Below are 27,806 nucleotides of genomic sequence, written 5' to 3' on the forward strand. Positions count from 1 at the left end.
TAGTGTTTGCTTTTAGTTTATTAATTTATTTTGCAGGAATCTTTGACTTTCCGAATATGTACTGTTTGGAGGTACGATGCATGCATAGCCTTTTAAAATGCCTTTGTACAATTCCACCTCAAAATAATTTGATTCACAGCATACACAGAAATCTAAAAGAGACTGGTATTTACAAGATTTAATAAGTTCTTGCTGTTTTAATGAAGAAACTGATCAATTCTTTTACAGTAGAGAGACATGGACATTGGATGTCATTATAAATAAGAATTCAGAATTGTTCAGTCTCAAAGCAATGTTTCATGGCTTTAGAAACTAAAATTGAGTCATCATTCTATTCATCTCTGAATGCCCAAGCCATGCAAAATCTACTTGTATTAAATATTTGGGGATGCAAATAATACAGAAAAAAAATGCATGTCTGGTGAATGTGAAAATGTCATCAGAATTAACTTTTACAATAAGAAAATACTGTTAATTCTTTCAAAAAGATACAGTAGTGGTGCAACAAGACAGTGCCCAATTTATTCTGATTTTGTAAAGTAATATTTCAATTGTCATTTTTCTTTCCCTACAGATATACAGACACACTGTAACATGGACTCATTCAAAGTCTGAACAACAATTACAATATTAAAATAAATCAACTTTAACTATAAAGGGACATCTTCACATTCCAGGATACATCGTTTTTTATGCCTTATCTTCTTGCTTTTTGTTTATACTGTCAAAGACCTTAGAATTACCTTTCAAAGTACTATATAAAATTGAGTTGCCACAGAAAGTTGGATACAAACCCTAGATAACTGGGAAAAGCAATGACAAGATATAAGGAAACATTTATTTCTTTTAATAATTAAAAAGTACTAAAATTGAGACCAGCTCCTTAAAAATTATTAAACTGCTCATCACACTTTCCATTTCTTTCAGGGAAATAAACAAATTAACAACACTTTCCCCACCATCATTAATCTGCTCTAAAACTACCTTTTTTTTTTTTACAATGCATTTCTTTTGTTTCTTTAAAACTCCCCCCTCTAGACTCTCCCAAACAAGGTCACTACCAATTTGAAACATTTTACAATGCTTAGAAAGTTTCTGGCTCCTCTATTACCACTTTAAACTTTTAAGACCTACTCCAAAATTTAAGGGGCAATGTACTTCAACAAAATGGCAAATATGCTTTCTAAAAACCCAGTTTACAAAACAGTGAAATAATGTAAAATGTGGAGTCAGGTCTATGTGTTACCAAATACATCAAACTAGTCATATTTTAAGAAAAAAATTTTTTACTAGAAACAGGAAGTACAACAACTGATCCAAAGAGCATACGCACCTCAGCAGGCAGGCATCATCCAATTTATACCCTACCACTTAAATGCCAATTGTCTGTACTTATCAATCCGACTGGGAGATCCTTTTGAAAAGGCACCTTGAAAGGTGACTGAATTCTTATTCAAACTGGTCATAGGCAGGAAGTAGTCTATATATGAGACACAGTTAACTATATCAAATTTATCAGCTCCAAATAATTTTGCTTATTTTAAAAACTGAATATAGCCTCTGTTGGTGTATGAAACTTGTGCACAACCAGAAATGAACACATACAAAACTTCCTTAAAATCAGTCTCTGATGTCTCATACCCCACCCTCTACACCTATCAAATAGACTGGTTTCTCATTTTCCTGGCAGGTGAAAACAATGATTTACTAGATATATCACCAAAGGAGTGGAACCATGCATCTACTGTATGATAACAGCTTAGTAACCTGGATGGATGGTCATGCAATAGTTTAAAAGTCATCTACATGGTTTTAATAAAGCATCAAACTGTTTTCATACATGCTACTTTCATTCTCAACTGACAACTGCCAAGTTAATTGCTGCCACTTCAGCATATCACTAAGAATACTGGTAAACCTTTAGCTAGAACACCAAGCAGTATATATATTTTTCCCCTAAATTGTTACTTAATACCAAGTGGGGTTGACCATCACTAAAGAGATATGAAACCATACAAAGACAAAGGTATTGGCATATTATAGAATAGTAGGACTGACAGACTGTTACTGGAGACTGACAGACACCAGTGTTACAAAAGCCTTTAAAGAATGCTGTTTTCAGGGTAATGCTTTTAAGCCCATCTGCTTTCTCACCATTATTTTCAGTTTTGCCACAGTTGTTGCATGAGAGATGTTTTATCAGTGTAATTACATAGCCATGCTTACTCTGTGAGACAAGTGGATATTTTTGAGAATTTTCCACATATGATAAAATGTTTCAAGGTTGTAGGTAGAGTGTGAAATTATGATTTTGATGGAAAACTATGATGAGTTATTATGCCTTTGGTTTCGTTATGCTATTAAGTGCAGCTTGTTTTTCCAAGTCTGCCAGAGATTACTGCTAAATTAGAATACAATGACAGCTTGAAGAGTGTGTGTGTGTATAGCGGGGGCAGCTGGTATGGGAGAGTGGATATTCCTAAGGTCATATCAGGTAAAATCCTTTAGGATCAGAAAACCTACCAATTTTATTGCTGTTTGTATTCACCCAAATAAGGGGAAGATTCCAAAATCCAATTCTGAGCTAGAAAGGAAATTCAACCATGGTAGAGACCTTAATTAAATGTTCTATTAATAATTTTCCAGTGTTGCACCCTAGTGAGTCATACGATTTTATATCTCTTCAGTTATTCACACCCTAAAGTTCTGGTTTCGTAAATAAGGAGTGCTTTCTTATCACCTGAACTACTTGAAGGAACTCAGTATTATCTCTGAACACGGTATGTTAAATTTTAAAAGTTCTTAGTTTCAAAGTCCTTTGTAGTCACCTTTCTTTTTATTTCTTGACTAGCCTTCTCTTCCTCCCCAAATAACGCAGTGTGCAGCTTTATGATATTGGCCAACTGTAATTTCCCTCACACTGGCTTATTAACATACATGCAAATAAATCTTGATTGAACAGGTAACTTTTTTTTCAGCTAAGTTAGAATTATGGCACAAAGTATTATCTGTGCTGTAAACATCATGAATTTATCACAAAATTGGAAAGAGGGGAAAAAAGAGGCCCTATGGACTACACTATAGAACCACAGCTGAGCTCAAGATTTCCAAATGGATTTTGGAATAGATTTACATTTGGCATACATTCACTGTGCTATTGGCAAAGCGCAGTTTTACGAGAAGGTCCTTCATAAAATCATACTTTGTAAGGACTTGTTTGTTATTTTTAAAACCAATGGCCTAATAAAAGCATGCAGTAACTTAAAAAATATATCTATTATGTGGCGTAATTAGGTCTTAGTTACCAGTGTTGATATAGCTTGACGAATCATTGTACAAGCAAAAGGGATCTTATCACCTCTGATTGTACTTTCAAATAAAGGGCACCATATGCCTAATTCCTGACTGCTACAAATCACATTTTAAAACATCTTGTTTGTGTGTTTGAAATTACCCCTGAAAAAAGCAGCAATTACAAATACCCTTATAATTTTGCAGAAAAAAAAAAAAACACACCCATATCCTGGGTGCTTTCTCCTGTCCTTCTCTTCAGTAGGAAACAATGGGAAGAAGCAAGGGGAGCCTTTGTTTTCCAGAGAGCTGTGACCAGGTAAGTCTGCTCTGGGAATTCACAGCTTGTTTGCATCAATTGTAACATGTCACACTGTGATTCAGAGTTCTAGTTTAAAAAGTAAGGGTCACTCAGCAGTAACTTTAACATTTAGGATTCCACAGAAGAGCTCTTGGCTTCTCTGTGTACATTCTTTCAGGAGTGAATCCTTTCCCAGTTTCAAGTATCTCTCACTCTGCAATGAGTTAAGAAAGGAAAAAAAAACCCTCCCCATTTTTCCTTTAGTGAACGAACACAAGCGGCTACAGTGTCATTCCTCCTCCCCCCACCATGTAATCTGAAATGAAAAGGCCGAACAGATTCCCGGGGTTTCCTTTTCTTCTAACGGGTGCTCAAAGTTTCACTCTCAACCTGGTGCAGACTCTTCCGAATTCAAGTGTACCGTGGCATCTCACACTGCTCACAGCGATTTAGTGCTGGGTGGTTCAGAAAGGTGCAACTATCACAATTCCATGGAGCCCCTTCATAGTCTTCATCTCGAGGTTGTGTCCGAGGACTCTGTTTGGAGCCAGTTAGATGCTCTGAGGGAAGTTAGGATTAAAAGAGAGAGAGAGAAAATAGATTGAATTTTTTCCAGGTATAATCCAAACTGAAATTAAAAACTACCAAAAAGAAGCAAGGGAGGTAGTTTCCTACCTTACCTAATGTGAAAGCCAATTAGTATACAGAACTACTGGAAATGTAGAACTGAACAGGAAGTTCATGATATATACTTTGTTCTAAACAGTTTACTTTTTTGCTATAAGAAGATAGACAGAAGTCTAGCATAGATTACCCTCCTAGCTCATTATCCACAGATAGTGGAAAGTTATGCTATAATTCCAGCCAAATGAAAAAAATGAGAAATGTTATATTCTGCCTCCTCCCTAAGTTGTCCCTGACAAGTTCAGCCCGCCATGACTTCCCCACCATAGTACTAGCTACACTATATTAAATGTGTGCCTTTTTCCGTGAGATCTTCAGCTCCACAATATGCAAGTGTTTAATAATGGTTCATAAATGGCAGTGACATTTCATGAGTTTTTCCCAGAATGGTAAAAAGATAAAGACTCTACAGTCGGTTTCTCATAAAGCTAAATTAATTCAATATAAAAGATTATCTTTTATTCTCCGATTCTTTCCTACCTTTTTGGCATTAAAATATCCTTCAGATATTAGTTTTAAAAAATGTCTATACCTGGCAACCTTATGTTGGTTCTCAGGATTTTATTTAAAAAACCTGAAACTCATCTTATATTCCTCCTAGGTCCTCATTCTCTCTGGCCTTGTGCTCAAAAAGGCTCTTTGTTTCTAGTGTTAATTTGTAAATCCTCCTTTTAGGAACAGTCTCTACTGAAAGGGAGGTCAGTGACTAGAAGGCTAAAGATCTCCGGAAGGAATTCATCCTGGAATCTGGAGCAAGGTCAGGAGACCCAGAAAATCTACTTGTAAAAACACTGGAAATCCTCACTGTGAACTGTAAATGAGATTAAAATCTAAGGTAAGCAGCCTTCCTAAGCAGGTAACAAAAAACACTGAGATTCGGGGAAGCTTTAATCAGTTACCATTTGGGGTTAAGCATATCTTCCACTGGAAATTAATGAGCTGACCTGTGGTTTATCAACTTGTCTTTCATGACAAATGGCTGGTGTGAACATTCCCAAGAGGTAGAGAGAACTGAGTTTTAGACCCTTAACCTTACCGTAGGCATAATAAAGCTCAGGCTCAATCAGGAAGGTGATTTTAGCCTTACAACAGAACAGAAAACTACTGAGTTCCTCAGCCTATTCCTAGGACTTGTTTCTCTGGCCTCAACTGTCGCTTTTAACTGCCATTATCATCCACCTTGTATCTTTTGGCTCATGACTCCAAAATATGTAGATTTAATAGTTTTCCTTCTTGTCTCATATGGAGGAATAAAATGCATATTGTTAAAGCTTTCGGTTAGAGAAAAAATGTTCTGTGTGCCATTTCCAGTAAAGGTCCGCTCTCGTATAGTAGTCTTTACCTTTCAAAAGTACCAAATGCTCCAAAAATCGAACACTTAAAAAAAAACTTATCTTACTGCTGTTGGTTTTTAATAGACAGGCTCTAAAAACTCACTTTTATACTTTTCTAGGGCAGGCGACTTTTTATGTCATGAAGTATTTATCACAGAATGAGAAAATTTAAGATATTAAACCATTAAACTGTTACATTCTGTCTTTCTACGCTAACTCCAAACACAGCCTTCAATTTTAGATTGTGGCAATGCAAATGTTTAATACGAAAAGGTTTTTCAAACTCCTCTTTTTTCCAAACTACATAAATAACTGAAAAACTTTTTAACCTAACTAACTAATCCAGGATACCTAGTGATTCTCTTGATTGTTTAATACTGTAGGGAAGGAAAAATTTTTCCTTCTACCTTTCTGAGTTCTTGGCTGAGACTCTCCCTGTAATAAAAAGACATTAACAAGAGAAAAACAGTTTATTAACGTGTATACCTCACATATACATGGAAGAGACCCACGAAAACTGAGTAACTCCCCTAGACGGCCCAAGCCATCACCTTAAATACCATCTTCAGCTAAAGACAAAAGAAAGATGTTGGGGTGAAGGGAGCTAGTTATGGGAGGTTACCAGGCAAAGCACAGTAAATAAGGGTAAGGTTTGTTATGTAGATTTAAGCCAGTGCCTTTCTCCATTGATTAAGATTCTCTTGTGATCTCGAGTCACAAGACTCTCTCTAGTACAGAGAGAGACACTTAAAAATGGAGATTGCCTTTATAAATGTAAATGTTCCTTACAAAAGGTTAACTTTACTCTGTTTTCAGAGCTTCTCTTGAAGTTTCTCAAAATAGTCCTAATGCCAAAGGCATATTTTAGGGTGGCATATTCTGCTACCCTTCAGTACCATAACAATTTAATTTGGAATAATAAATTACTCTGAAGTAACTTAAAAAATGTATTTAAAAGGCATCTAATTGGTCCTAAAAAAAGATACTTCATTTCATCACAAGGAAGTACCGTTTAAACAGAAGCATCTAAAACCCAAAACACAGTTTAGATGTCTGCTTTCATTTGATTTACAGGTGTGAAACCTTTTCTTTTTTATGGAATATTTTAAAAATTAAGATATTTCAGGGGCCAGCCCGGTGGCGTAGCGGTTAAGTGCGCGCACTCCGCTGTGGCGACCCGGAGCTCAGCGTGCACCGACGCCACCGACGCACCGCTTTTCAAGCCATGCTGTGGCGGCATCCCATACAAAGTGGAGGAAGATGGGCATGGATGTTAGCCCACGCCCAGTCTTCCTCAGTAAAAGAGGAGGATTGGCAGATGTTAGCTCAGGGCTGATCTTCCTCACACACACACAAAAAAAGATATTTCAGCTCTCATGGAAAATAAAAACTCAAAAGAATATGCATATTTATATACAAATAAGAACTGAAGTAAATAGGTTTTTCCTTTAAGACTATTTTTAAATGGATTAATAGGCAAATTTCCATTAAAATGACTGTCCTCACAAATATCACAAATCAATTTATCAGTTTAATTAATATTGTTTATATTATATAGTAATTAGAACATAGAAGAAAAATTGCTCAAAAGGATGCAACTAAAATTTTCAAAAATTCTAAATATTTTCTACACAGTTTCAAAGATAAATGAAAAACTCATAGAAAAGCTGTTATTTTTCCAATAATGGGAAATACGCCAACAGTAAAGGAGGAAGGATTTGTTTTTTAATTATATGAAGTATAACATAGTTTCATGCTTGGTTTCTTTCCACCTTGTTATAAAATATTCTTTCTGCACTAAGGGGAATTTCAGAAATATCAAGTATAATACTTACACAAACTCAAAGATATACATTTTTAGAAACCTTATTTCAACTGAATCCCAGGATAAAGTTCAAGAAGCATTAGAAAGCTTCAGTGAGAAGTTATAAAGTCCAGAGCTTTCAAGTTTTTTTCATTATTTACTTGGCCTTGCTTTCTAGATACTGTTATATTAGAGCGATCTGTCCAATATGGTGTCCACTTGAAATGTGGCCACTCTGAATTGAGATGTGCTGTATATGTAAATATGTATCAGATTTCAAAGATTTAGTATGAAATAAAGAATGAAAATATCTCACTAACAATTTTATATTGACTTCTTATTGAAATGATAATACCTTGTATATACAGTCATGCACCACATAACAACGTTTCAGTCAACGATGGACCGAATATATGACAGTGGTCCGATAAGATTAGTACCACATAGCCTAGGTGTGTAATAGGCTATACCATCTAGGTTTGTGTGAGTACACCCTATGACGTTCATACAACAACGAAATTGCCTAATGACTAATGAATGCATTTCTCAGAACGCATCCCTGTCGTTAAACGACACATGACTGTACTAGATTAAATAAAACATATTAAAATTAATTTCACTTGTTTTCTTTTTTACTTTTTTAATGTGGCTACTAGAAAATTTTAAATAATGTATGTGGCTCGTATTATATGTCTATGGGACAATGCAGCCTTAGAAACTCAATAGAGTAATTTTTTAAAGGAAAAAAAAAAGTCAGCTTTTTCGTGTAACTCTGCATGGGTTAGCACGTGTCTTTGGATATTTTGCAAAAACTCTGGACACACAAGTACAAACCATCTGCAGCTACTGCCTGGGTGTCATGGACGTCCGCCTGTACTTTGGAGGTCACGCTAATTCTTCGGGCTTTCCTCTCAATTGTGCAGGGGTCTGACGAGTCTGCATAAGAAGCGAAGCCAGGAAGAAGGGATCAAGCCATTCATTAGAAGAGTGGACAAGCTCACAAGGATCTCTCATGGGACTCGCACAGTTGAGGGTTTACACTTTCTATTACTTCATGTTACTTTTAGTTCTCCTCTGAGGGCATATTTAATACTGCTTTTACAACCTATACAGAGCAGTGGCTCTTACAACTTTTTCCATCCTCTCCAATTACTTGGAATAAATGTCTTATTTCACCAGTTTCCCACTTTCTTGTGGGTTACGGGTGGAAACTTGGTGATAGTAATTAAATGTCAATGTGAAAGCAAAATTTAGGAGATTATACTTTAGCAATTCCCTGATTAAGCAAGTTACTAGAAAATTATCAGTTGAAAGTATACTATCCATATAAGGCTAACTAAAGAACCCACTACAGTAATGATTTAAACTACAACATTTTATAATTAAAGAGCAAGAATAGCAGTACTTGAAAAATCAGAACTAACTCAAAATAATACTATGTACTGATAACATGTGCTCCCCAATCATTTCATAAATTCCAATTACCTATGTGTGTAAAAGCCCAGTAGACACTTTACAACATGGACTGCAGGCATCCCAATTTCTTGCTAGAATACTGTTTCTATTAATTAATAGGTTATCAGTAAGTAGTCCTTTGTTTTAAGTAAAAACAAAAAATGGCAGACTTCATATTATTTGCCATTAAGAACCAAAAGAAGATCTGGGATTTTCTAATCAGTTCTGAGCCCAAAAGCAGCCCCCCAGGAAAACCCACCTTTGGAAATCAATGCTCCAGAATCCTAAACTGGTGCTCAGGCACTTAAAACACTCCATTATCAGAGCAAACAAAAGCAGAGGAAACATCTCCTTACGCTCCAAAGAATAAGGTGAAGTTCTATTTCTTAGATTTGTAAAGCACTTTTATAGCGTCAGACACCTCCTTTCACTGACTCTTACAACAACCCTATAAAATACACAAGCTAAGTATTTGGATTGATCACCTCTCTGGTGCACAGACTGGATCTGAACAAGGTCAGGTGGCCAAGACAACCAGGACGTGGGACACCAAGGTCAGTGCTCTCGCCACACGAGGTACCAGCGACAGGGTGGGGGTACTTTCTGAATCAGCTGAGGAGCTTACACGCACACTGTACTGCTTAACTACAAAGTCCAGTCCAAAAAGGTTTCTCTGTTTCCCTTTCTGTCTCTCTTTCTCTCTAATTGTCACACTTATTATTCAGATCAATATCTATATTCCTCTTGGATTTCTAGCATATATCTAATAACTCCAAGACATTTATTCTAACCAATAAACCAATTCTACTAGTTTACTTGCTTTTTAAACTTAAGTGGTACTGCAAGATGATCTGCATTAAACTAGATAAACTTTTAGAAAAGGCCAATTTAGTTTAAAAGAAAACAAATTTGACTTCATAGAGAAAACCAAATAGCTTTTATAAATCTGTGATAAAAGGCTTCCTAAAGAATTACAGAATTTAATCAAGTTCTAGCCTTTCCAAGTTTTAACAGAAAAAGGAAAAAAGGTTTGAAAACTATATGGTATATAACAGCACCATTTTATACTCTCACCAACAGTATATATTATATAGTAATTAAAGCTCAATTTGATTTCTAAAGAAATTCATAGCGAGGATATTACTTTAAATGGCTTTCTAGTCTACTTTTTATTAAAATTCTGTATATGCTACTTCGGGTAGGAGTCATGTTCTACCTTTGCAGCATCAAGCATCTATCTACATAATTCATCTACATATTGAGCATTTAATGCATATTTAAGAAATTGATTGAAATTGGAATCCCATTACAACTAACTCTAAGGGACTATCCAATAACAGTTTTAGCAAATTTTGTTAGAATTAAAAGTGCTATGGAAAAGAGCCTTTTTAGTGTAAAGGCACCTGGAGAGAGCGAGATGAAGCTTGATATTACTGGCATATTAATGCAAGCACTGCACAATTCCCCGCTGAGAAGTATACCAAACAGTAACCTCTCACCTCAAATACGTGGTGTTGGTCTCAAAGGCAGAAGGACATACCTGCAACACTAATATGACCACTGCTAGAGAACTCTTATGGGCTCCTGGCAGCTGATCTATCACATTACCTCAAGAAATTCTCCTTTTCTTTGTGAATTTTTGAGGTAAAATTTATACAATGAAATAAATACACAAAGCTTAAGTGTACCATTTGATGAGTTCTGACAAATGCAAATGCACCTGGATAGTCCAAATCCCCATCAAGACTTAGAACATTACTATCAGCCCAGAAAATCCTCCCATGCCCTTTCCTAGTTAATACCCAACCTCAACTCCCATGGAAAACCACTGTTCTGATTTTTCTTTTTTTTTTTTTTTACCATAATTTAGCTTGTTCTAGAATTTCATATAAACAGAATCATACAGTATGTATTCTTTTGTATTTGATTTCTTTTGCTCAGCATTATGTTGTTGAGATTCATCCATGCTGTTCATGTATCAATAGTTGAGTTTTACTGCTGAGTAGTATTCCATGGTATGAATATATCACAGTTTATTCATTCACCTGTTGATGGATACTTGGGCTATTTTCCATTTTTCATTATTATGAATAAAATTGCTATGAGTCTTCTAATATAAGTCATTTTGTGGACATATGCTTTAGAGTCTCTTGGATAAATCTTTAGAAGTAGAACTGATGGGGCTATAGGGCAGGTGAATATTTGGTTTTACAAAAAATGGCCAGACCATTTTCCAAAACGGTTACACCATTTATACTTCCATCAACAATGTATAAGAATTCTGATTGCTCTATATCCTCACTAACATTTCATACCTTTGGAATTTTAGCCATTCTGGTGGGTGTGAGGTGGTATCTTAGGATTTTAATTTGCATTTCCCTAATGTCTACTCAAGTTGGGCATTTTTCATGTGCTTATGGCCATTTATATATATTCTTTTGTGAAGTGTCTGCTCAAATGTTTTGCCCTTTTTTGGGGGAGGGTGGTCTTTCTATTATTGTGTTACAGAAGTTCCTTATATATGTTGGATACCAGTTCTTTACCAGATATGTTTTGCAAATATTTTTTCCCAGTCTGTGGCTTGGCTTGTCTTTTTTTTTTTTTTTGTGAGGAAGATCGGCCCTGAGCTAACATCTGCCAATCCTCCTCTTTTTGCTGAGGAAGACTGGCCCTGGCCTAACATCCATGCCCATCTTCCTCTACTTTATATGGGACGCCTCCACAGCATGGCTTGCCAAGCAGTGCGTCGGTGCGCGCCCGGAATCCGAACCAGCGAACCCCGGGCCACCACAGCGGAGCGCACACACTTAACCGCTTGCGCCACCAGGCTGGCCCCTGTGGCTTGCCTTTTCACTTTCTTAGTAGTGTCTCTTGATGAGAAGAAGTGTTGAATTTCTTTTTTTATTGATGTTTTAATAGTGTATAACACTGTGGAAATTTTGGGTTGTACATTTTTGTTTGTCCATCACCATACATATGTCTCCCTTCACCCCTTGTGCCCAACCCCTACCCCCAGTGCCCCTGGGAACCACAATACAGTTTTCTCTGTCCGTGTGTTGGTTTATATTCCACATATGACTGAGATCATACAGTGTTTGTCTTTCTCTTTCTGGCTTATTTCGCTTAACATAATACCCTCCAGGCCCATCCATGTTGTTGCAAATGGGACGATTTTGTCTTTTTTTATGGCTGAGTAGTATTCCATTGTATATAAATATACCACATCAAGAAGTGTTGAATTTTAATGAAGGTAATTACCAATTGTTTTTCTTTTCATTGCTTCCTCTGTCCTGTCTAAAAATTTTTCTCTACCCCTAAGTTGCAAAGATATTCTATGTTTTATTCTGGAAGCTTTATAGTTTAGCTCTTACACCTAGGTGTGTATGACCTATCTCAAATTTGTGTGTATAGTATGAGGTAAGGATCGAAATTTGTTTTTTTCCATATGGATATCCAGTTGTTCCAGCACTGGTTGTTGAAAAGACTTTCCTTTCTCCATTGGTTGCTCTGGTGCTTTTTGTCAAAAACCAATTGGCAGTGAAGTTCTACATCTGGGCTCTCTATTCTGTTCCAATTATCTATTTTTTTATCCCTATGCCAATACCATACGGTGATTACTGTGGCTTTATAGTAAGTCCTAAAGTTGGTTAGCATAAGAATTCCAACTTTGCTCTCCTTTTTTGAGATTGTTTTGGATATTCTAAGTTTTCTGCATTTTCATGTGAACTTCAGAATCAGCTTATTAATTTCTACCAAAAAAAGAAAAGCCTAGTGGGGTTAAAATTGGTATTGCATTGTATCTACGTATCTACAAATCAATATGGGAAGAATAGGTATCTTAACAATATTGATTTAATCACAAACTGGTATATTACTCTTTATTAGGTCTTCTTTAATTTCTTTCAGCAATGTTTTGTAGTTTTCAATGTACATATCTCTGGTTAAATTTGTTCATGTGTCATATTTTTTGATGGCATTGTATTTCATTTTCCAATTGTTTGCTAATATACAAAAATACGGTTTTTGTATACTGACCTTGCATTCCCAAGACCTTGTTAAATTGACTTAATATTTCTAATAGTTGTTTTTCAGTATTCTTAGATTTTCTTTGTAAATAATGTCATCTGGAATGGCTGTTGAATTCTGTCAGATGCTTCTTCTCCATGTAGTGAAACGATCATATGCTTTTCCTCCTTTACTTTAATATTGCATTCCTGAGCTAAACCCAACTTGGTCATGATGTATTATCTTTTTTATATTTTGTGAATATTTTATTAAGGATTTTTTTTACTTTTATGTTCATGAGGGGTACTGATCTGTAATTTTGTTTTCTTTTGGGGGAATGAGTAGGTAATGTCCTTCTGAGGTTTTGGAATCAGGGTTGTGCTGGCTCCATTTAAAAAAAAATGCGTTTTCCTTCCTCTTCTATTTTCTTGAAGAGATTGTATAAAATTGGTATTATCTCTTCCTTAAATGTTTGATAGAATTCAACCACTAGTGGAACCATCTGGGTTTGGAGTTTTCTTTGTGGAAAAATTTTTGATAATGGATTCAATTTCTTTAATAGATATATAGCTACTAATATTTCCTATTTCATCTTGTTTTCAGTTTTAGTAGGTTATATTTTTTGAGGAATCTGTCAATTTCATCTAAGGCATCGAGTTTATCGGCATAAAGATGTTAATCACATTCCTTTATTACTTTAATGGATAACCCATCTTCATTTCTGATTTTGGTAACTTGTGTTCTTTCTCTTTTTTTCTAGATCAGTCAAACTTAGGGTTTATCGATTTTGTTTATCTTTCAAAGATCAAATTTTTGGCTTTGTTTACTCTGTTATTTCTGTTTTCTATCTCACTGACTTATCTTTCTTTTACTTACTTTGTTCTTCTTTTCTAGCTTTTTAAGGTGGAATTTTAGGCCACTGATTTTAGACCTTGTCTTATATGAGCATGTAAAGCTATAAATTTCCTTCTAAACACAGCTTTAACTATTGTGTAGTAAAGAATTTGGCCTTGCCCAAAGAGAGGTGCCCCCAGCTCCTGGGAGATAACCTTTAAAATCTTGAAATTTCCAAGTGATAGGAGTGTCTTTGTTATTTATGGTGGGCCCTTCAGACTACACCTGAGAGTTTATGCTAATACAGTGGCTCCTGATGGACATACCGTCCACCATTTCTTATCAACTTAGTCCTCTGTTCCCAGGTTAACAACTTTTCAATGCACTCCCTTAAATCAATTAAGTGAAGTTTATCTGTTGGATTACCAGTAGGTAATACTTCTTGAGCAGACACTCAGGCAAAATCAAACTTAAAGACTCATATATTATTAATTCAAATGGTTAAGGTAATCAGTGATATATAACCCAATGACTTTCAGCTTGAAACTGCATATAATGTCACCACAGCACCAAATCTGGTGCTTGGCAGTCATCCACTAAGATTCTTCTTTGTACCATTTTTAGAAATCAGTAGGCTATTTTAAATGCAGATCAGATGAAACATCCATGGTAGTATTAAACAATAAAAAGAACAGATACTGCATTGCAACCTATAAATGAAACACTTAAAAACATTCTGTATTGAGCTTAAAATACACAGAAAGCTGTTCAACCAAAATTTAAGTAATTTAGGCTAGGTAACGTTATTTGGATAGAATTTATACATTCCCTGATTAAAAATAAGTCTGATGAGACTTTAAAATGTTACATCCTTAGGTAATTTTTTTAAAGTAAGGCATTCTCCACTATTCCATATGTCTTCATGATCAATCTATCTTGAGTTGCTTAAAGCAAAAAGGATTAAGATATGAAATGCATATACTTTAGCTCAGTCTTGAGAATTTATAAAACAAAATAGGCCATTAATAAGAATGGGGCAGAAGTTTATCTAAATTCAATGACTCAACATTTACTGAGAATTATTACTTAATTCAAATTAATTTTTTAAGGTATCGAAATGCCAATTAAACATTTGGTATGTAAAAACAAGGAGAACAGATTTGATACCTTTAATATTACATAGAAGTGATTTAATAATTATCCAAAAATGATTCCTCCAAATCTTGGTTATGTAGGATTTATTTTGTTTTTGATGAAAAAACACCTAGTCCCTATCTAATTGTTATGCTCACCTGTTGAGAACACAAGGATTCTTTTGTGGCCTGTCAATTAAATAATCTTAGATTTACTGCAGATCAAACTTTCCATTATAACATAAGACCTTTAAAATTCTCATTATTTTATAAGAATTATCTTTCAGGATTATAGTTTTTAGAGTGCTGAATAAATTTATAATGTTAACCATATAATACACTGTTTCCACTTCTTTTTTAAAAAATAGATTATATATCCTATTTAATTACCTTTGACAATAATTCCAGGAATTATTAATTTTAGTGCTTTTTAGAAATTTAAGTTTGGGGATATTTCATTATTGCCACAGTAACATCAATATGGTAACTTTTTTTATGCTGAACAAGTTTCTTCACCTATCTGTGAACTCCTAAAGAATTTTGATATTTATTTCTATGAAGTTGGTAACATTTCTCTACTCACCTTTTTTAGATGGCTTGGGTGGTACAACTGGGCCAGGTTCTATGTTGTCATAAAAATTATTCATGGCTTTTGGATCAAAGTTTCCTGTAAAGAAAATCAAATCACCAGGCATTTAGGACTCTCTCTCCTGCTATTTGAATTTTCTGTTATTTATGTAAGAAGAGAAACTGTTTTCTAGGGTTTCAAAACTCATTATTATCATCCTACCCTCCTCCCACTGAAATTGTTTTCCTTCTCATTGTGAGAAAAGATCCAAGCAAACTACCACACCAGTGTCCTGTCTACAACCTATCACCTAAGGAATATTTTTCTAACTGTAAAGCTAAGTCTCTTCAGGCAGGATTAAGCATGTGGCGCATGTAGGGAGGTAAATGAAGAAGAGAAATGAAAGGATGGCTGAACTGTTTTCTCTTTCTGTTTGTTTTGATTTTAATAAACAAACCATGAAAAAAATTTAAATAGTGAAAGCTCACTTGCACGTCTTTCATAATTTACCTTAAAATTTTATCCATTATGAATTCAACTAGGGAAGAAGCTAAATATATAAATTTACAAAGGTTAATCAAGTTGTAATGACAGCAGTAGCTCATGGATTTCTACCTTCAAGAAAAAGGAAATCTTAAATGCTGCTTACAGATTTATCAGTGATAAAAGATGATATGGTGCCAATTTCAGAATAATAGAACAATCCCTGAGAATTTTGTCTTGCCACAAAGTTTTCACCTCTCCTAAAATGTTCACTCCCTGACCTAGTGTCTATTTCAGCCCCAACTCCTGCCGTGACTCCTCTAAGGTCAGTTCTGGTCCAGTGTCAGCTTTGGGTCCTACCTTCACTTCTGTGAACCTATCATTGCGATCTGCTTGTTTGCACAATTCCAATTAAGCTTTATAACTGTACCCTTGCTTATTTACAGAAGATGCTATATTGTACTGATGGTTCAAAGACATTGGATCTCTTGATTTATAGACCTAAATTTTTCCCAACAAAAGTCTTCCTCACCAAAACCAACAATAAAGCTGCTTTTCATCAAATCATGCACTGATTTACATCTAGTCTAAATGTCCCCAAAAATGTCTAGATTCCTTCTCTCGCTTAAAAGTTTAGATTGGAAATTCAGAATAAAATTTTTCCAGAACATGAAAGAGTAGAGTTTAATATAAAATGGATATATTTGGACCCTTTATGAAAGGAGATTTAGAAACGCTTAAGCACCAAAAAGAGCTCTTCGTTGCCCAATGGAGACCAAAAACACAGCTTTTCGCTTATAAAACCTTAATAGTGGTTTCCGTTGCAGGTACTATTTATTACAAATGCTTTTATCCATTTGGATATGCTATTTTAAGATAATTTTCTGAAAGTAATTCCTATCATGGCTCATGAAAGCCACAATGCTATTTGATATATTAATTGGATCTTTTTATACTTTAAGATGCTACATATGTATTTCTTCAATTACTTAAGTTATAGCTGATGTTCTAATTTCTAGATCCCATAAGGCTTACTATAAATATCCTAACCAAATGTTTGAGTGTCTCTTTGCTTCAAAGAACACAGAGCAAAAAAGAAAAATTGATGAAATCTTCTAATATAGTAGCAATAGTTTGTATAACCCCCACATTATGCATACTAATTCTTTCATTGCTTAAAACTAGTAGGCTGTAGAGTGACTAGGCTTCTGAAAATGACTTTAAGGGTACCTGACTAGATTGCTCAACTTTCACATTCAAATTGGCTTCTGCCTATTGTTCAGATAGTTCCATATCTTTCAGGTTCCCCTGCTTCTACTGTTTAATCTTGCCTAAAAATGGCGATGGGGTACTTTGTTATATACTCTTAGAATATAGTAGAAGCTCTCTTAGCTGCCATGGTAAGGGGGGGCCTGATTAAAACAAGGAATTGTTAAGAAAAATTACATGTCAACTTTAATCTAACAAAACATATAAACATAGCAATATTTTAATGCTGGACCAAGACCTTTTCCTTACGTGTCTGTTGACTGAAGTTCTTTATTGTCTTTCTTACATAAACTACACCTATGATGACCTAAAATGGGAGCGGGCAAACTTTTTCTGTAAAGGGGCAGATGATAAACATTTTAGGTTTTGTGGACCTGTAATACAGTCTCTGTTGCAAGCCCTCAACTGTGCTGTTGAAGCACAAAAGCAGCCCAGACAATATGTGAACAAATGGGCATGGCTATGTTCCACTAAAACTTTATTTACAAAAACAGGCAGCAGGCTAATTTGCTTAACTCTGATCTATAATTTCCTGTTTTGATTTCTTTAGAATGGAGCAAGAAAGATACTTTAAGAACATTTAATTTGAGGACAGAATCCTCTTAGATTTTTATGATTTTCCCCCTTAACCTTTTTCAGTTGTTTTCATCCATATCTAATTCAGTCCCTATTTTTCTTAGTGATTTGCCTTTGATTCTTTAAAAAGCATTTGCTTTTGGTTTTTATAGAAAGAACTTCTCCTATATTCATGTCACTTTAAGAGACTTTAAATTAAATTACGAAAGTACAGTAACTGGCATAAACAGGTTTGGGAAGAGGCACAACTGACTCTTGCTAAGTAGACAATTCAACTGATGGGAGCGAAAGCACATGGACACGTCAGAATACAGCCTCCTAGTCAGGAGTGTGCAGTGGCTGTGGACTCAGCCAGTTTATTTTACAGAGGAAATGAACATCTCTAACCTGGTGAGCTGGGTAAATGGAGTCAGTTAAGAGAGCTTCTACTTACTGTGTAGTACACTTCTATAAGAAATCCAAAAAACAAAAACTCTTTAAGATATAGTTGGATGTTTTCATGCAACAGATAACATACTAAAAAGTGGCATATGGAATTTATTTTAAAACTGAGAAATCTGATATTCTGATTTGGGATCCCTATTTTTACAGATATTTTAGATGAATATCACATACTATGAATCTACTAAGTTTTAGATTTAAAACCCATGAATTTATAAAATATTCACAGTAAATGACCAGGGAGGATAAATGCAGAGTAACAATACAGAACAATCTTAATGATAAGAACTTAAGAATGAAACTGCCAAAGTAAAACTATTTTTTGATCCCTCAAATCTGATCTATTGACCATGGGGTGGAGGGATCTCTTTACCAGGGCTGTAATCTTATAATGGATAAAAACTATCTCTTAAACTTGTAAAACAAAAATGATTGCTATTTAAGCAGCTTAAAACACCACACTATTACTTATGGTTTACCAAATAATCAAGTCTATACCTCTAGATTGAAGGAGGTCAACTTCTTTCAGTGTACAGTCAACATTTATCTGGAGTTGTCTGTTCATGCTTCTCAATCTTGTCATTTCCTCAGGCTAGTAAGAAAGGACCCAAAATAGCAATTGTGGGAAAGTCATTATCAAGCCCAACATTTAAGAACTGCTATTCATGTTAATCGTTCTGATTGGTTATTACCAAGAATATGGCCTTAGTCCACAAGAGGGCATGTTTAAGAAATCCTATATGTTACGTTTTTCAAGGAATAGTCAGGTATAAAGGGGACATCAATATGGCCACATATAAACAAAATCTGCATATAATGTGGCAGACTATAATACTAGACTATGTTCTATCATACAAAATACTACCATTTTAATCACAGAGCACTGAGAATATTTTATTTCTGTTTTCATGATAAGGGAAAACTGTAAGAATCAATCTTTTAAACAAGCAATATCCATGATTTTAGTCTTGTCCAGGCTGGTAAAAATTACAATAGTACTAATTTTAATTAGCACTTACTAAGTGCCAGGCACTGTGTTCACCAGAATTCTCTCACTCCTTTCCTCAAAACAATATTTCGAGGTAAATACTAATATCACTCCCAATTTATAGATAAGGAAACTAAGGCACAATGAGGTTATATGATTTTCCCAAAGTTATAAAAGCTAGTAATTGGTAGAGCCAGGATTTACACAGAAGTTTTCTATATAAATTTATATAAGAAATCATTTTGTCTTCTTTTTTTCTAGATTGAAGTAAGCAATTAACGTAGTACATGAAAATTTCAGGAACAAATGGACTCTATTCTTTCTCCAACTGTGTTTCCTTCTGCCTCGACCTTTCCAGCCTAGCCTACTCCTTAGGCCTCTCAGGGACATACATGAGACACTGAAATGTGAAGAGAGCCCTACTCTTCAGTTAAATAAAGCTTTTTGGAAGACTTTATTTCCCCTGACATTCTGAATTTCTTTACTATTTACATATATATAGTTATTTTAAGTTGGGTTTAGACTCCAGAGGCATGGGTACTGAAGTCTTCAGCACAGGCCAGGTGTTAACTCAGTTACTAAGTTGATTTCGACTATATATAGTAAAAAGTAAATATCTGCTATGATAGGAAGACAATAAAATCCTATTCTGTTAAAAATATGTATTTTGCTAAAAACTAAATATATTAATATAACAGTGAAGAAACATGTGCAAAAAGGCTATCTTAATCAACAATACTGCAAGATCTTATGCTATGTTAGGAGGTATCATCAAATACCTGGGAATGCCCATTACATTAACAGGTATCAAAAGTTTATAATAAGTGATATAACAGGCAGCATATAATAAGAGCTATATGCCAGGGGAACACAAAAGTCATTTAGAAGTATTTGTTAGGGATTGCTTTTCTTTTCTCATTCCTACGGGCAAATTTTATGTGACATTAACCTGTAAAATGTATATACCCTGTCTGTCAAGTAATATTAAACGAGTTTAAAACATAACTGAGCATTTATATTAAAGATAAAACACTTGTTCAGGGGTTTCAAAGAGTTATGCTGTCTTCCTAGGCATTTGTGAAAGAACCTATTTTCTTTACAGAATCATATTGGGGAAGTCAACTACCTGAAGGAGCTTATCCTTACTACATATTTTGGGGTTGGGGGGGGATGTTGCGGCCATGGTGGTCCCAAATAGCGAAGCTCAATAACTAAGTACAGAAATACAATAATACACTTTATAGTCAAGAGGCTATTGCATATTTGCTTATAACAACAACAACAAAACGCTCTTGTCAACAGGCTCATTTCGAAAGACAGCAGAAGCACTGGAACTTACTAAATGAACAGTTTATCTGTAAGATTCCTATGTCCGGGCCGGCCCCGTGGCTTAGTGGTTAAGTGCGCGCGCTCCGCTGCTGGCGGCCCGGGTTCGGATCCCAGGCGCGCACCGACGCACCGCTTGTCCAGCCATGCTGAGGCTGCGTCCCACATACAGCAACTAGAAGGATGTGCAACTATGACATACAACTATCTACTGGGGCTTTCGGGGAAAAATAAAAAAAAATAAAAAAAATAAAAAGATTCCTATGTCCTTTTTCATAGCTTCTGATTAAATTGAGGGGGGAAAAAAGCTGTTTCTGAAAAGTTACTACCATTTGTCAAAAAATACACTGTATTTTCATGGAGGAAGGGTTTCAAGATTGGCTGTGTGTAATTTATTAGAGTTGTTGTAAAATACCAGGATGTTTATACCTGACATCTCAAAGTAAAAAATTCTAAGTTTTTTTCAAAAGGTGGCCAGAAATACCTTAAGTCAACTGTTTCAGCACTTTAAGAAGTTGTCTCACAGAGACCAAGGCCGAAGACCAGTGATATTTTTTGGTGGCTTGGCCCCAAAAAACTGGGGACTCAAAGCTGTGGGTTAGTCTAAAAACCAAATTAGAACAAAATGATTGGGGGGAAAAACTTGGGGCAGGGGGTAATTGGCAGCTCTCTGCTTATTAAAATCTTATTTCCCCTTCAAAGTATAAGTTAAATTTCCCCCCTCCTCCATGAAACTGTCTCATCTTTGAACCCTATTAGCAAAAAGCTACTTCTATCTCAGAACTCTGAAAGTACATAACATCATTACCATTTAGCTAGCCAGCACTTCTGATTTACTGTCTTGCATTATCTTCTCTCTCTCTCTCACATACACACAAATACATATCTTTTCACATACAGATCTCTTTAAGAGATGACATCTTCCACAGCATCTAATACAATGCTTTGCAAATACCAGATTGAGAAAAATGATGGCCCTCATGCATCTTGCACTTCTGCCCTCCTTGGAAAGATTATTTTAAATTCCTCTAAGTTTCTGCAACTGCACATGTCACTGGTCACAAATGTGCATTCCAGTCTCATTAGGCACACACGTTTCTAACCAATTTTTTATACACTGCTTGATAAGAAATTAATTTGTTTGAAAACCTGAAGGTAGCAATATGTGCTAAGTAGCAAAAAAAGTCAATTCTCTATTGCATAATCCTATATGAGTGGGACAATAATAAGGATAGCCATTTACTGGGCACCTACTCCACACCAGGCGCTTTACATACATTGTCTCTTTATTTTGACAAGATTAAAATGTACTTGTTAGAATTCTCTTTTATAGATAAGGAAAATCAAATGCAGAGAAGTTAGATATAGCCAGCGAATGCCAGAGCTATTCTGGCTCCACAGCCTATGTGGAAACACTTTCAACTACGTCATTGTGCCTCACGTGAGCCTCTATGAACAAAAGGGGAATTCGAACTAAATATTTATTTCTTGATTAATTTCCTACATAATCTACCCTTATGCTTATACATGCTCCTAAAGCTAAAGGAAATCAAAGATTTGCAAAATGCTTCAGATTTGTGTATATATATAGATATCTCAAGTAGATTTTTCAACATTTATAAGACTTACTATTTGTTGGGCATTGTATAAATTGTTTACTGTATATTATCTTATTTAATCCTAATAAAAATCCATGAGATGGGTACTCACGTACTATAGATAAGAAAACAAGCACAGAGAAAGTTACTTATCCAAAGATACGAGTGACACATAAGTAGCAGAAGTAGGATTCAAATTCACACCTGAATTGAAAGCCCACTGTCTTCACCACCACATATAACTGTCCCTCAGCCATGCACTCCTAATAGTCCTCCATTTTACTTTAGGCCTGGCAGCAGAAACACATGGGAATCACACACTCAAATTTCTCATCTGTCAAATATTATCACCCACATGAGCTACCAATTTCTGAAGCTGGGTGATGGCTACAGGGGGGCTCACTATATTATTCTGCCTATTTTATATATCTTTGAAATGCTCTATAATAAAAAGTTAAAAATAAATTACAGCCCAGGGCAGCAGTTGCACCAACTTCCCTCTTTTTCTAAAGAAGTCTCATCAATATAAGCTCTCATCTAAAAGCCATGTTTTTTTGAAGCACTAACCTATACTACACTAGACAGCTCTCCACTTCTAATAACAACAAAATCAACAGGGCTTTATTTAGTAGGGATTATCACACAGCAAGAGGTCATTAAACAAAGCTTATATGATTATTCTAGAGAAGATGACTTCCATGCTAAAAAGAATTTGTTTATGCCTAAAGGACTCCAAAGTGCCCAACCACCATAGGTGGATTCCCATATGGGTTATGTTCTTCAGTATCACCCCCAATCAGGGGATTCAGTTAAGGTTTCAAGTGAAGAAAAAATGAGGCAGAAATTTGATTTACACTAATATCACCTTTCAGTTAAAGATAGTTTTGTAATTTTCCAAGTGTTTTAAGTAACTAGAACCCTCCCTCCTTCTAATACAGACTATACTTAGGAATTTAGTCAATATTAGAAAAAATTTCATTAAAAATATTAAATACGCCTATTTCTCAATAATCTCCTCAAAAACTTTCACTGGTTCTCCATTACCAGCAGAAAAAAGTTCAAACACCTTAAGCTTAAGGTCTAAGCCCCACTCTACCTATGCACATTAACCTGTTAAGACATCAGAAATCTTAGCTTAAGTGAGAGAACTGTATTTGCTGCCTCCCTAAAGTCAGTCTCTGTCTTGACTTCATTACCTGATGTTCTTTTTCCCTTCTAAAATGCCTTCTCCTTTCCTCTCTGCCTATATAGCAATATTATATCACTTAGGGAGTGGTTCCTCATCTTTTTTTCCTTCAACCTAATAACCTTATGAAAATCAGATGAAAGCTACAGACTCGCTTCCATATAAACACACGTATGAAACTCTGCATATAATTTCAGGGATTCACAGATCTCCTTTGAAGCCATGAACCTCAGTTAAAAACTTCTCTAAAAACTTCTCAGACATGCTGTCTGCAAGCAGCCTGACATATATGCCTACTTCTCTAAACTTGCAAATTCTGAGAGAGGGATTACTCTCCGTTTAGAGAAGGTAGAAAAATAAAGAATGGCTCTGTGGAAAAAGTAGAGGTTAAGGTGAGCCCTGAAGAACAGAGAGGATTTATACACGCAGAGCTTTAGAAGGGCATTCCAACAGGAGGATAATGTGAGAGAGCGGAGAAGTGCATTGAGTATATACAGAAACTACTTGATGTATGAGTTCTCTCATTACCTGTAAGCATACACAGCACTTACCACTGTATTATAGTTATCTGTTGATGGATCTATTTCTCCCACTAGCAGGTATGCAGTAAGTACCTAGCATAGGACCACATTCATAAACTGTACAAAATGCTTGTTGGATGAATGAATGTTGAAAGGTGAAATGATAGGTTGGCTCATAGAAAGCTTGTGATGTCACAAGATTTTATAAGACTGGTTTCAAAATTTTCAGAATTGTTTAAGATATTAAGAATTCATAAATATTAATCAACATGTTAAAAATATATTATCCGAATCTTTTCATTAGAGCAGTTCCTGTTAGGACTGCCATCAATACTGTTATCTTAGTCTTAGTTTCTATGATTATCTACACTTAACAAAATTGCTCTGCCTTAAAGTATTCTATAGTCAACACTTTTCCAAAATTCATATTAATCTCATTCTAACTAATTTGAATTAATATACTTAGAAAAATAATTTTTAAATGTTTGAAAAAAATATATAATGTGCTTAGAAGAATAAATGAATACATGAGAACAATTTATAAAATATGTGGTCAGGGTGCACTTTTCATTTCTATTTTGACAAAGCAATTTATTGTAAACGAGATGCTATACCTTGATTATAATTGTCAGTATTTAAAAATACTAATGAGCCTATGGAATTTATACATGTGAAAAAAAATAAAGCATCAATTTATTTTGATGAGAACTACCAGAGGCAAAGTCCTTCATCTATTGTTTAAAAAACGGAAACAAAACTCTGCCAGCAACAGAACCTAAAAGAAAAACAAACGGCCTGGACAGCCAACTTGCTCACCTTCTTATCCACACATCCCAACAGATCACTTACCGTTGGGATTGCAGTGGTGCAGCTGACCCTTCTGAGCCGTCTCTGCATCAAGTCATGCTCCATACCGTTCACTTCAGCCTTCAATCGCTCTAGCTCCTCTTTCTCAAGTTTCAATTGCTTTGCTAACCTCTCCATCCTTGCTCGCTGATGTAACAGCAAGGCTATAGCATTACAGATAAAGTCATTGCAGAGAATAACATTGAACAAGTGACCGGGAAATTTTTATATGCATTGCTAATTATAAAATACCCACAAGGAACCCTGTCATCCAACTTGAGTTGGCATTTATTCTCATGTCTTCCTAATGCTATTCTGCCTCCATATCTGCTTTAACTTAGCTCTTGTAACTGCTGCCAAAATGACATCATCTATACATCCCTCTTGTTCTGTAGTCCTTAGTTTCCCTAAGATTCTCTTTAACTATACCTGTGTGTATTTTAAACAGGCTCAATACCAGGCATATTGAATTACAATCATAATCACTTCCCTTCTTATATACTGAAAGAATACTAAATTCTCAGATATCTTGAAATAGACTTCTAACATACTCTATTCTTTATATTTAGTTAAGTCCACTATTAACTAATTCAACAGTGTTTTTCATTACTAATCCCACTTCTTATAAATATATATTACTAATAAATATCATTATACCCTTCAGGCCATCTCTTTAGAAAAGATTCAAATTCTTTCACCTTGATGAACATTAGTCCACTCTCTATGAATCTCTTTTTCCCATTGTGTATTTTGTATTTTTGACAATACTGATTTCACTTGTCTATATTCTTCTCCCAATGAATGTTTTTCCTAAAATAAAGTCGTATTTTGTCACTATTATCATGTCTACGTTTTCATATTTTAAAACAAAGTCTATAGAGGACTCTGAAGCACTAACCCTATTCTTAATAGTAATGCTATTGCCCAACATTTAATAAATACTAAATGTTTAATTTAAACTATTTTATTTTGAATAGGAGATTGCTGCCTCACCACAAAGATTAAATTTCATAAAAGGGCAAAAATTACCTTGTGTATAGGCATAGTCATCTGATCCAGAACTAGAACTCCTCTGATATTTATGGCTTCCCTTTTCTCCCCCAGAGCCTGGTATCACTGAAATGGGCTGAATAGGTTCTGGGGCCGCAGAACGCTCTTCTTGGTCCACTAAATTTAAAAGATTTTCAGTCGTTGCTCGACCTACAGTAATTTTAAAAACTGTAGTTGGGTTTGGCATCACCCGAGGAGATGGTGATGGAGCGCATGAAGGTCCAGTTGGCTGTGTATATGTAATATACACAGGATTAACACTAAATGGAGGTTTTGGTTGAGTGGATATCCCTCTTGAAGGAGAACTTGAAGGTGGCGTGGTGGCTGTGTACAGAGAGTGCTGATTCCGTGGAGACGGTTGATTACTGATAGGTGAAGGACTCCTATTAATTGCTGTCCCAGGTCTTTGAGAAGGTTCAACAGTAATTTCTATCTTCTTCATGGATCCTTTGGGTAAGCTAGATGTTGTGTATGGCAGATAGGCTACTGAATGGCTTCCCTGTTTCTGATAGCTAGGAGGTCCTTGTTGATACGGATGGGGTGGAGTAGTTGAAGGACTAGGTGGCATAAAGACATGGGAACTTGGGTGGCCCAACTGGGAAGGTTGCACTTGATGCTGTGGAGAGCTGAAGGGTGAAGGACATTGAGAAGGAGGTGGTGAATGGTAAGCAGCTTGAGGAATCTGCTGTTGTTTGGGAGAATACTGAGGAGGCTGATAGTTCTGTTGATGCGGATAAACAGGTAAAGGACGTTGGCTATAATGAGTCACTGGGCCCTGTGGTGAGGACTGCCATGGTGTACTCTGAGGAGTTTGTCTTCCTGGTGAACTCTGAGATGTCTGTCTAATGTAAATAGAACCAGGAGACCCATAGAGACTGCTTGGAATTTGTGGAAGAATTTGTAAAGCTCTTGGCACAGTCTGTCCAGAAGGTAGGTTTTGGGATACTGTAACAGTAATTGGATTTGTACTATACGGAGGTATGTGCATGTATGAAGGAGGTGGAGGCGGTGGTGGTGAAGGCCCTTGCATAGCAGATGGAGTCATTCCTGTTTGCATGGAAGATGGCTGTTGAGGTGGCTGTGAAGGAGGAGTAGCTGCACTTCTGTTCTGTTCATTCATAAAAAATGGATTGTAATTGGGAGTAGCAGCCACAACAGCTGGAGCTGAGTGTGGTTCCTGAACTAAACATATCAGCTGTTTACCCGCTGCATGCTGTGGATCAATATGTCCATCACTTGAGCTATGTACCAGTGTTCGACCACCATTAAGTTGAGCTCCATCTCCTGGGTGGTAGCTACTAGGAGAATGGATACCCAGGTTAATATGCAAAAGGCGATTTCTATTCATCCTGTTGTCATCTGGACTATGGTATTCCATATATAAGTATTTGCTACTCTCCTGTGAAAGGGCTCGGCAACAGGCTTCAAGATTGTTGTTATTCTAGGGAGAAAAATGGCAAAAATAACATTGGCAAAATTAACAAATCCTAATAGTGGAAGTCAAGCTTTGACAGAGAGTTATGCAAATACGACTGTCATAGACTAAGTAGAGAACAGCATTTTAAGAACAAAAAGCTTCATGGTCATCTATCCTGAAAAGGAGATTCCAAACAATTCATATTATTTCACAGACATTTAGCTCACATGACTAGTACTACCGCTACTGCTACTGCTACAGAAATGTAAAGTACCTACTAATGAACATTGTGACTCAACCCCAACTTTTCTGATTCCAAATCCAGGACTCATTTTATACTGTTGCATCTCAACAAATTAAAATGTTGGGCTAATCTTGGATTCACCACAATTGCTGTAATATACAAGTATAAGTAATATCCATCATTAATATTTAAACTGATAAACATGAAAATAACCATGCTTTAGTTTTCAAAAGGCCACAAAAGGTAAAACCACAATAGGAGAAAAAAATTATAATAAAATTCCTAAAGAGTCAAAACAATAAAAATTCTAAAGCAGCCTTCACTTTTCTTTTAAGCAAAGTTATAACTGTCTGTATCATTATGAAAAATTAAGCTAAACAAAGAAATCAGTAAAAGAACAAGTCCACTTTTTGAACTATGGTTCCATAACTTTACCAAAGCTATGGTAATTT

General features: G+C 35.5%; 1 protein-coding gene across 7 annotated transcripts in view; it reads right to left on the bottom strand.

Moving 5' to 3' along the window:
• Positions 1-27,806, bottom strand: part of TAB3 (TGF-beta activated kinase 1 (MAP3K7) binding protein 3) — a 64,687-nt gene continuing 36,881 nt past the window's right edge. For 6 of the 7 annotated variants that reach the window (XM_058535609.1, XM_058535607.1, XM_058535608.1 and 3 more), the window contains 6 exons: positions 25,673-27,134; positions 24,647-24,807; positions 18,677-18,770; positions 15,425-15,508; positions 8,249-8,350; positions 1-4,152 (listed from right to left, as the gene is read on the bottom strand). In XM_058535609.1, coding sequence (XP_058391592.1) covers positions 4,004-4,152; positions 8,249-8,350; positions 15,425-15,508; positions 18,677-18,770; positions 24,647-24,807; positions 25,673-27,134 — 2,052 coding nt within the window. In that variant the 3' untranslated portion in view covers positions 1-4,003. The remainder of the gene's footprint in view (positions 4,153-8,248; positions 8,351-15,424; positions 15,509-18,676; positions 18,771-24,646; positions 24,808-25,672; positions 27,135-27,806) is intronic. The other variant, XM_058535610.1, reaches the window with a different exon arrangement.

This window comes from Diceros bicornis, chromosome X (genome assembly GCF_020826845.1).
Source record: "Diceros bicornis minor isolate mBicDic1 chromosome X, mDicBic1.mat.cur, whole genome shotgun sequence".
In the NCBI taxonomy this organism is placed as follows: domain Eukaryota; kingdom Metazoa; phylum Chordata; class Mammalia; order Perissodactyla; family Rhinocerotidae; genus Diceros; species Diceros bicornis.